Source organism: Salvelinus sp. IW2-2015, linkage group LG32 (assembly GCF_002910315.2).
Source record: "Salvelinus sp. IW2-2015 linkage group LG32, ASM291031v2, whole genome shotgun sequence".
Lineage (NCBI taxonomy): Eukaryota > Metazoa > Chordata > Actinopteri > Salmoniformes > Salmonidae > Salvelinus > Salvelinus sp. IW2-2015.
Genome location: NC_036871.1, coordinates 12006060 through 12018235, shown reverse-complemented (window position 1 = coordinate 12018235; position 12176 = coordinate 12006060). Strand labels below are relative to the sequence as shown.

Sequence of the window (12176 nt, the reverse complement as noted above, 5' to 3'; positions counted from 1 at the left end):
TAACAATGATAAAATACTCTAATGACATGAGCAAACATTGTAGCACAATGATGGCCTCAGAGTAACTGAAGTCGAATAGAAGGTTTTTACCTGAGCAGTGTTAACTTATGCCTGGGCTGTGGCAGTCATGACATATTGTCAGCATGTGATTGAACAAGCAAATAACTGCCGGTCTCATGGCAATTGACCGTTATTTTACATGAACACATTTAGAATTTACTGGCTTCCATGCATAGCCTACAAGCCACTGATGCAGACATTTGGGTCATCTACATCCATGTAATATAGCCTACACCATCACAATAAATCCATTATTTATTTTAGACAGGATTAAAGAAACATGATATGAAGAAAATGTAGTCTATTTCAGAAGAACAGAATAACATACTCTGAGTTGTCCTTACAGTATGTTAGGTCTTGATCTGGCTATGCCATGTAGCTGTGTGCTACACTAGTTCATTTAGCAGACAAGATTTGCTTAGAAATCCATGGTATTGCACCCCAGTATCTCTACTTGTACACTCATCTTCTGCACATATATCACTCCAGTGTTTAATTGCTATATTGTAATTATTTCGCCACTATGGCCTATTTATTGCCTTACCTCCGGTATCTTACCTCATTTGCACACACTGCATATAGACTTTTTTTCTACTGTATTATTGACTGTATGTTTGTTTATTCCATGTGTAACTCTGTGTTGTTGTTTGTGCTGCACTGCTATGCTTTATCTTGGCCAGGTCGCAGTTGTAAATGAGCACTTTGTCTCAACTAGCCTACCTGGTTAAATAAAGGTGAAATATATATTTTTTTAAATACAATTATTTTAGATTATTTTATAGTATGAAGAATGCAATTGAACAAAGCTGAATAAAATAGAAAGGATATTTTCTCCAAACGATTTGAGGGAGTGCGCACATGCGGCTATTCTGTGTTGAGCGGTTATCCATGGTTCGGATTTCTGTGTGTGTGTGTGTGTGCGTTCGTGCAAGTAGAAAAAAAACATGTTGACTCACTCTACTTTTAGAGAAACGCCAATGCAATCCTTCTCTTTCATGTTAACGAAACGGTCTATGACTCTGTCATAGAGTACACGCTTTTATTTTTTGCTGTCCTAGGCTACCTGGCTAAAATGTTTGCTCGCTAGTCTAACTTACTTTCATGGGCAATGTTAGCTAGTTAACATTAGCCTTCTACGTCTAGCTACATATTGAACTTCCATTGGCTGATTGGCTATTATTTTATATATTTTTTATCAAGGGAGGCCAAATGCTCGCTGGCTTCCCTTGCATTCAATGCTACGGGCAGTAACAATGTCATACTCTTTCTGCCCAGATAGCATCAGATAGATGGCCTACACATATGTTCTGCTCGCTCTGATGCTTTCTCCGGTGAGATACATTCAGCCTCTTGTGAATTGAAGGAAAATCATGACACAAAAGATAAAAATGTATCTTTTTATTTGTAAAAATTGTGAATTTTTTTGAAAGTCTGGCTTCCCTTGGCACCCATGAACACACGCCACTGTTTGTGCACACATTTAAATGGTGTATCTGCGCCGCTCCGTGGACGTTTAGGAGAAAATAACACACACATTTCACAGACTGGACGAGGGGTCACTGGCTTTGATCCTTTGACTCTGACTGATGTCACACAGTAGAGAGAGAGAGTGTGTGTGTGTGTGTGCGTGCGTCTGCGTGTGTGTGTTTGTGTGTCTGTGGACCCCCAATACACAGCCACTTAGCAATAGAGTCGCAAAGAAAACAGAATGAGGCTTATTTGTTCTCAAATCTAGTTCACGTCACCCAAGTTCACTGCCTTCCTCCTTAAAAGGACTGGAAATTACCATAGTGTTCCCCAATCCACTTCTGAACTACATGAACACTGGGCGCACGCAGTCCAGGGATAAGGCTGATAATTCCTCACACAAGACCCAGTAATGCAGTTACATAACAACAAATAACCTCAGCTTTATGTGCATATTTAGAGGACCTGAATAGAGCTCAAAGCAGAATGAGAATGTATGACTAGGGCTGTTATGGTGACTGTAATACCACCACACCGACGGTCACCAGTCATGATGGCAGTCAAATTCCACTTCACATTTAGTCATGGTAATTAGGTTTCTGCGATCTCTGATGCTACTCGGCACTCTATTGTCCCTCTAATCACTCTGACATTAATGCAAATGTAATCGAAAATCTAATCAATGACTTCTTGAGCCCATGTTGCCCAACATTTCAATAGGTCATGCAATTGCGTGAGAAAACATGGCCTCTATTAAAAAGAGGAGGATCCCATCAGCTTTCTATAGGCTTACAATATTTATTTCTCAACTTTCCTAATATTAAGCACATTGCTTCTCTTTACAACAGGAGTATAGCCTACCTGGCTGGCATGAAAATGAACCATTCGCTATTTAAGTGCATAGATGACATGTATTTATTTCCGCTGCCCCTGATTCGAGACAGGTGCATGATAATGGTCCATTCTAAATCAAATCAGATTTCACACATATATTATTTAGTATATGTAAAGACAAGATTAAATCAAGAATAGTGTGATGGGTGACAATAGTAGCCTATCACTTGTGAATAATATATTGTCACTTGTGAATGATGCCTAGCTTAAGGCAAGAAACAGCGCATGGTTTTTTTGCTACTTTTTCAAATCATGTAGCCTAGCCGATAGGCCTATATGTTTTGATAAGGTGTGTATCACAACTAAAGTGGCCAAATGTAACATGTGAGTTTCAAGTTTGGGGAAGAAAATGTTCACCATAAAAATGCACTTTTATAATAAAAGCAATGCATGCATAATCGCAATTGTGGTCACTTTTGAGAATTGTGTTTTCCTGCTAATGGAACATTTGCGCTGATAGCCTACTGCCATGTGCGCATTGCTGCGCTTATACTGTGAAGAAATAGCCTAATAGTTTATCAACATTTAAAGCTAAACGTTCTCATCTGTTGCGTCAGGCTCATTGCTTAAGGGTTTTTTGATGCTAGTGGTTGTATTAATTTGGCATCTACCGCATCCCACAACTGTCCCAGACTAACATGCATTTTTTATTTTTTTTATTTAAACCATCATCTTTGAAATGCAAAAGAAAGACCAAAATGTATTATTCCAGCCCAGGCGCAATTTAGATTTTGGCCACTAGATGGCAGCAGTGTATGTGCAAAGCTTTAGATGAATCCTATGAACCATTGCATTTCTGTTCAACATTTTGTATCAAGACTGCCCTAATTGGTTTATTAATACATTTTCATAACTGTGCTATCTCCTCAAACAATAGCATGGTATTATTTCACTGTAATAGCTACTGTAAATTGGACAGTGTAGTTAGATTAACAAGAATATAAGCTTTCTGGCAATATCAGATATGTCTATGTCCTGGGAAATGTTCTTGTTACTTACAACCTCATGCTAATCACATTAGCCTACGTTAGCTCAACCGTCCCGCGGGGGACCCACCAATCCTGTAGAGGTTTTAAAGCTACTTCTCAGATAGAGTTCAATTGGTCAAATCGGAGGGCCTGCTGTCGGGACCTCTGGCAGTCTCTATGGGGGTGCCACAGGGTTCAGTTCTCGGGCCAACTCTTTTCTCTGTATTTATCAATGATGTCGCTCTTGCTGTGGGTGATCCTTTGATCCACCTCTACACAGACGACACCATTCTGTATACATCTGGCCTTTCTTTGGACACTGTGTTAACAAACCTCCAAACGAGCTTCAATGCCATACAACACTCCTTCCGTGGCCTCCAACTACACTTAAATGCTAGTAAAACTAAATGCATGCTCTTCAACCGATCGCTGCCCGCACCCGCCCGCCCGACTAGCATCACTACTCTGGACGGTTCTGACTTAGAATATGTGGACAACTATAAATACCTAGGTGTCTGGCTAGACTGTAAACTCTCTTTCCAGACTCATATTAAGCATCTCCAATCCAAAATGAAATCTAGAATCGGCTTCCTATTTCGCAACAAAGCCTCCTTCACTCATGCTGCCTGACATACCCTCGTATAACTGACTAACCTACCGATCCTTGACTTCGGCGATGTAATTTACAAACTAGCCTCCAACACTCTACTCAGCAAATTGGATGCAGTCTATCACAGTGCCATCCGTTGTCACCAAAGCCACATATACTACCCACCACTGAGACCTGTATGCTCTCGTTGGCTGGTCCTCGCTACATATTCCTCGCCAAACCCATTGGCTCCAGGTCATCTATAAGTCTTTGCTAGGTAAAGCTCCGCCTTATCTCAGTTCACTGGTCACCATAGCAACACCCACCCGTAGCATGCGCTCCAGCAGGTATATTTTACTGGTCATCCCCAAAGCCAACACCTCCTTTGGCCGCCTTTTCTTCCAGTTCTCTGCTGCCAATGACTGGAACAAATTGCAAAAATCACTGAAGTTGGAGACTTACATCTCCCTCACTAACTTTAAGCATCAGCTGTCAGAGCAGCTTACCGATCTCTGCAGCTGTACACAGCACATCTGTAAATAGCCCATCCAACTACCTACCTCATCCCCATATTTGTTTTTGTTTTTCTGCTCTTTTGCACACCAGTATTTCTACTTGCACATCTATCACTCCAGTGTTAATTGCTAAATTGTAATTACTTCGCCACTATGGCCTATTCATTGCCTTACCTCCTTACTTCATTTGCACACACTGTATACAGATTTTTCTATTGTGTTATCGACTGGACGTTTTTTTATCCCATGTGTAACTCTGTGTTGTTGTTTTTGTCGCACTGCTTTGCTTTATCTTGGCCAGGTCGCAGTTGTAAACGAGAACTTGTTCTCAACTGGTCTACCTGAATAAATCAAGGTGAACATTTTTAAAAAATATATATATATATTTTTTTTTAAATAGATGGCCCTCCCTTCAACAATATATGTAGTATTTTACCTAGATATTCCCTGAACGCTTAAAATTCGTCCTTTTAGCATGATATGACATTAGAGGAATTTTGAAAGTTGTAGGTTCGCAGACCACTGTGGAAAAGAGGTGGAAAGACCTGCTTTATAGCAATGCATGACTCTATCATTGTATTTGCCGGTCAGAGAAAAAATGGCCTTTTATAAACATTTCATGCAATTCTACTTCATTTTACATATTAGCAGCAGATTTTTTTTATGCCACACAGATGACCCAAATTACTGGCTAAGAATGGACAGAGAGATAGGCCTATGTGTTCATCTGATCATATTTCTCTAATACCAAATCAGTGTGTTTTGTTTGCAACGACACTGTCCCTGTTTGCAAATAATTAGGAATCTGAGCATGTTACTTTCAAAAGTTAGGCCTACCCTTCCACCCTAGAAAGAGTAGGCCTACCCTTCCACCCTAGAAAGAGTAGGCCTACCAACGTAGAAAAATCTAAGCTTTGACTGTTGGCTACTCTTCTTCTGTGGCTTAACTCAATGAGAGGTTCCATTTTATTTTCTCCAAAATCTTAAGCTAACAAGGGGTAGGCCTGTGCTTCTTGGCCATTTTCTTTAATAAAAGGTAGACATGGCATACCCTCTCATACCCCCTCAATTTGAGTCTTGGTTTTAATGTAACTGTCACACCCTGATCTTTTTCACCTGTCCTTGTGATTGTCTCTACCCCCCTCCAGGTGATGCCCATCTTCCCCATTCATCCTTGTGCATTTATACCTGTGTTCTCTGTTTGTCTGTTGCCAGTTCGTCTTGTTTGTCAAGTCAACCAGCGTTTTTGTATCAGCTCCTGCTTTTCCCCAGTCTCTCTTTTCTCGTCCTCCTGGTTTTGACCCTTGCCTGTCCTGACCCTGAGTCTGCCTGCCATCCTGTATCTTTGTCCCACCTCTGGATTACCGACCTCTGCCTGACCCGACCCTGAGCCTGCCTGCCGTCCTGTACCTTTTCCCCTGTTGCTGTAATAAACATTCTTTGCCCCTGTTGCTGTAATAAACATTGTTACTTCGACACAGTCTGCATCTGGATCTTACCTTTATGCGGATAGTTACAGCCCTTCACTGACAGGGAGGTAGGTTATTTAAAGAGTGCATGGTGGGTGGAGGCATTGACAGACCAATCTATGGATATAGCAGCCTACAGCCTAATTGAATCTGTAAAACAGGCAGGCATGCCTCTTATTTCTTAAATAGGAAGAAATAGGCTCCAACACAAAGTCTTCTTGTTGTTAGTAAAGTCTAATTCAAATGAAGACGGTTGCCTACTCGAATTTGCCTACTTTCAGCAACATTAGCTGTCCGTTTCCGATTGATTGTGCTGTGGCTGCTGCATCAAGTTTTAGCAGCACAAAGTTACTTGAATCTGCCTTATTGAGAGGTCAATAACTCTGATAAATACATCATGGGTAAGAAAAATATTGTTTTTATCAAATCAATTATAGTTGTAGCAAACTATCATAGTTGACCTTCTCATCTTTGCGCTCTTCCTTCTCAAACGGAGCAGAACATAAAGTATAGGCTAGTCCACGTGCAATTTCTTTTAGACTAAGCCTGATTTTTTAAAAACTTTTGGATGAAGCCTTTCACTCCTCCTGAACTGCCACTGTAGGCCTACACAGCACAGCCATTGGATGGCAGCACACAAAAAGGTTTTTGATCCGCAAGAGCAGAGCAGCCCGGGCCTCCGGGTTGGAAAATCCATTGCAGTGTGTAATGCAGTCGTATTTACACCATCCCAGCGGCTATCTTAGAAATATATGACTTTGCTCTGTGCTTTGCTTCTCTGAGCATGCACTTCGTAGCCCATAGCCTAGGCTATGGATCATTTGACTTGAGACAACACTAAATAGCCTATAGGCGCATTTGATATTAAGCGCCCAGCGGAGAATCAGAGATGAGGGACGGCATCGGGCACATATCGATTTATAGCTTAATAAGCAATTCATTCTAAAACACGAAGAAATATTGACATTTTATCAATTACAAATGACATGACCTCCCCTGGACTAGATTATTAAAATACTAGACCCTCCCCTTGACTGAAATTGAAAAAGCATGACCCTCCATGTAACCATTCTGTAAATGTTGATCCATCCCTAAGATGCTGGAAGATTTGACACAAGCAGAGAGTCTCTGCACTCTTATGGTCGATGCAAACGTTCGATTAAAGTAGTGGCAGCAGTAAAAGAAAACTGTCCAGTCCAGTACCTGTGAGTTCACCCAGCGTCCCTTGCTCCGCCAGGTGTTTTCTGTATAGTGTCTTCAACACCTTGGCACTACCAAACCTCTTGAAGCGACACTTTACATTGTTGTAGTACCACTCCAGGGACTGGGTCTTCAGAAGCCTGGCACAATGACAACAGAGAGGAGAGAGAAAGGAGGACTGATGAGATGTGGTGATATACAGTGCTTCGGAAAGTATTCACACCCCTTGATATTTTCCTGACGTTGTGTTACAGCCTGAATTTTAAATGGATTAAATTGAGATTTTTTTCCACTGGCCTACACACAATACCCCATAATGTCAAAGTGGAACTATGTTTTTAGAACATTTTACAAATAAATTAAAAATGAAAAGATGAAATGTCTTGAGTCAATACATTTTCAACCCCTTTGTTATGGCAAGCCTAAATTAGTTCAAGAGTATAAATGTGCTTAACAAGTTGCATGGACTCTGTGTGCAATAAAAATGTTTAACATGATTTTTGAACGACTTCCTCATCTCTGTACACCACACAAACAATTATCTGTAAGGTCCATCAGTCGAGCAGTGAATTTCAAACACAGATTCTATTCAGGGACTATTCCATTTGGTTGTAACTTTTAGGACTATTCCATTAGCTCCATTGTTCTGGGTAAGGGCTAAGGCATTCTGTGACCTCTACTGTAATAACTTTGTAGGGTGTGTATGGGCTTTGCGTGTGCGACCACATGTACTGTACCTCTGAGTCAAGGGGACCATGACACACACAATCACACACACACAGATCCATTGTCCTCATCTCACTTTGTTGAACATCTGCCAACTTATTCTAGGTAGGAGATCTCTGATTGTAGACATATTTATTTCCCTTAAATCGATTGTCTATTTCCTCCCCAAAGGACACTGGGTTAGGGTTAACCCTAACCCTATTTCCCTAACCCTAAACCTAACCCAAACCCTACCTTAACACCTAACTCTAAACCTAATCCTAACCCCTAAGCTTAAAATAGTCTTTGTCTTTGTGGGGACTTGAGAAATGTCCCCAACGAGGGAGAATTTCCCTTGTTTTACTATCCTTTTGAGGATTTCAGGTCCCCATGAGGGATAGAAGAACAAGATACAACCAACACACACACACACACACACACACACACACACACACACACACACACACACACACACACACACACACACACACACACACACACACACACACACACCACACACACACAACACACACACCACACACACACACACACACACACACACACACACACACACACACACACACACACACACACACACACACTTAATTCTAGCTGCGTATGTAGGTAAACAGTCCACAGGTCTAAATCCTACAGTGGAACAGCTGGGCAGAACAGGGCTGTCATTAGAAACAGCTGGTCCAGAGTTTACAGGCCTTCTGTCTCCTCCTGTACAATCTCAGTTAATGACCTGCCAATGACCTGCTCAAATCAAATTATTAGTAACATACACATGTTTAACAGATGTAGTGAAATGCTTGTGCTTCTAGCCCCAACAGTGCAGTAATATGTAACAAGTAATATCTAACAATATCTAACAATTCACAACATATACCCAATACACACAAATCTAGTAAAGGAATGGAATTAAGAATGCTAATTCCTGAACACTGTCAACCAATAACACACTGACTGATATACAAATAATAAGGAGTATTTATTATTTATGAGGCAAGGTTCTTTGTAGAAAAGTCAGTCAGCAGTTGGCAGTAGGTTGTCAGTCGACTCTGTTGTCTCTTGAACACACTCAGCCAAAAGCCTGCTTTTCTCTGTATACTCTCAGCCAGAAGTCTTCACGGATCCAGTTGTACCCGAAAACCCGAGAGGGTCCGGATTCAGAATTCTAAATAATGTCACGGGTCTGGGTCGGATCTAATATGTTTGTCACGGATCTCGTTCTGTGTCATTTTAAATGACTTGTCCGGAAGGACCCATATAGATCCGAACCCGACTGCTGCGGTAGAGAGAGAGAGAGAGAATGTGTATAATTTATGCTGCTGCTCTTTGCTTTTCACGAGAGTGTGTAGCTTGTTGTTGTTGTTGGCCAATCATAAGTCATCAAAGCGGCAATAGGCTACAGTCATAGAGCCTCCTTGTGTGGCAAAAGTTAGGAGATCTCTAATAAATGGAAGATGGAATTAAAATGACAGAGTTAAAAGTTAAAGGAGAAGGATAGTCTACAACGACCAAGAGCCAACAGACTGCAGCTTAATATTCTGAATGGAGTTGTTATTTGTAACTATGAGAAAGTGCATGCACTGCAGCCTTTTCTGCTGCTTCCCTCGTTCAGATCATGGGTGGTTCAGAGAGGTTAATTAAAAAGACTGATATTGTTTTTTGTTTAATTATCTTCAACTTTACTCTGAGGGACGTAACTGCCAGATTGCTGTCCATGCTGCTGGATCTGCTTGTAGGCTGTTAATTTACCTGGCAAAGTCACAATTGGCCATATCAACGGCGATGGTAGGCTATAGATGTACATTTGCGAGCACTATAACGGTGAGAGGACAAATGCCCTTTTCTCTTTATATTGGATATTTTTCCAGCTCCTGTGACAATGTTGGATGTGCGGTAAACACTCCATAGTCTATGTCGTCTTAATATTATATGCCCACGGGGCGCAATTATGGTTCCTGCAGCCTAACTCTATTTAGACATACTGTAGCTTATTTAAAACAAGTAACTTTTTTGTTTTATTAGAATTTGATTTGAATTATTCACTGTCTTTTTAGATCTTATCAATGGTGACTTTTTGGCAATGTTTGGCCCATGGCTCATTATGCATTTTATAGTTGGCCTACATAAGTGCGAATGCTATGTTAAACAATATATTTCCATATTAAAGCCATGCAATTACTTAGAACAATGTGGACTGTTCAATATATTAAGAAAATATGGGATAGCGTTACATTTTGGCATTTTGTTTATGGGGGCTATTTAACAAACTAGGCTATAATGGACTAACATTCGAATTGGAGTTGGAGAATTGGAGAAGCAACCACATATTTAGCCAGGGTAGGACCAGGACATCTGGTCACAATGCGGACTCAGAGGACAGATAAGAGACACATGTTAGTACCATGTGTAGACGCATGTCTGAAAATGTGGGCACAATCAGAATGTGGACAAAAATCAGGACACAGAACCCATCTTAGCGCCAGGTATAAACAAGGCCAGAGAGATGCTGGACAAGTCAAGCAGGGCAACAAGCATAGCCTACACAGTTCTTCTGCATCCTGCCTCATTGAACCAACTCACTAAGGCATGAAAGCACCACCTGTAGTGCAGCTGCTAGTCTCTCATGACAGACAAAATCGACTTACTGGCCAGACAATGCAAGATTTAATTCTGGGTGCCAAAGTTATGCACCTGCATTAATTTGATTACTCTGTTGTCGCAGATATTTTTCCTGTGAAATTTAAATTGTAATGTATTTCAGATTTAAAAAGGCTTCTAAAGTTTGTAATGTCCACTTTAAAATGTCAAAGCATTTATCAACCCCTACAAAAATGTCCATGAATTATAATCCACATAATAATTCACATTTCCTGTTGTTGAAGTAATATTTTCCTGCTGTGAGAAACTGGTCAAATTAAAGTAGTACTGTACATATGTAGAGGCATTGAGTTCTGGAGGAGCACCAACCCATTGCAGCCACAGTTGATGCATTAAATACAGTTGGTCCACAGAGAATCAGAAGTGTTTGACATCTTCAGAGTGCAGTAGCCAATTGTGAGGATGAGATCCTCAACTCTAAAAGACAGAGGCATTTCCCCGATATTTACAGTACATTCAGAAGGTATTTACACCCCTTGACTTTTTCCACATTTTGTATTGTTACAGCCTGAATTTAAAATGGATTAAATTGAGATTGTTTGTCATAGGCCTACACACAATACCCCATAATGTCAAAGTAGAATCATGTTTTTAGAAATGTAAATTTTTGGGAAAAAATTAAAAGGTTATATGTCTTGTGTGAATAAGCATTCAACCCCTTTGTTGTTGCAATACTAAATATGTTCAGGAGTAAAAATGTGCTTAACTAGTCACATAATAAGTTGCATGGACCCACTCTGTGTCCAATAATAACTCATCTCTGTACCCCACACATACAATTACCTGTAAGGTCCCTCAGTCGCGCAGTGAATTTCAAACACAGATTCAACCACAAAGACCAGGCAGGTTTTCCAATGCCTCACAAAATAAGCAGACATTGAAAATCCCTTTGCGCATGGTGAATTTATTAATTACACTTTGGATGGTGTAATACAATACACCCACTCACTACAAAGATATAGGCGTCTTTCCTAACTCAGTTGCTGGAGAGGAAGGAAATCGTTCAGGGATTTCACCATGAGGCCAATGGTGACTTTAAAACAGTTACAGAGTTTAATGGCTGTGATAGAAAACTGAGGATGGATCAACATCATTGTAGTTACTCCACAATACTAACCCAAATGACAGAGTGAAAAGAAAGAAGCCTGTATAGAATAAAAATATTCCAAAACATGCATCCTGTTTGCAACAAGGCACTAAAGTAATACTGCAAAAAATGTGGCAAAGCAATTCACTTTTTGTCTTGAATACAAAGTGTTATGTTTGGGGCAAATACAATACAACACATTACTGAGTACCACTCTCCGTATTTTCAAGCCTAGTCGTGGCTGCATCACGTTATGTGTATGCTTGTAATCGTTAAGAACTGGGGAGTTTTTCAGGATTAAAAAAAAACGGAATGGAGCTAAGCACAGGCAAAATTCTAGAGGAAAATCTGGTTCAGTCTGCTTTCCACCAGACACTGGGAGATTAATTCACCTTAATTCACCTTTCAATTACCAAATCTACACTTGAATTTCTTATCAAGACGACAATGAATGTTCCTGAGTTACAGTGTTTACTTAAATCTACTTGAACATCTATGGCATGACCTGAAAATGGTTGTCTAGCAATGACCAACAACTAATTTGACAAA

The 12176-nt window shown here is 40.4% G+C and overlaps 1 protein-coding gene across 1 annotated transcript in view; it reads right to left on the bottom strand.

Moving 5' to 3' along the window:
• Nucleotides 1–12176, bottom strand: part of myripa (myosin VIIA and Rab interacting protein a) — a 45578-nt gene that overhangs the window by 15924 nt on the left and 17478 nt on the right. The window contains 1 exon segment of the mRNA XM_070436643.1: nucleotides 7166–7302. Coding sequence (XP_070292744.1) covers nucleotides 7166–7302 — 137 coding nt within the window.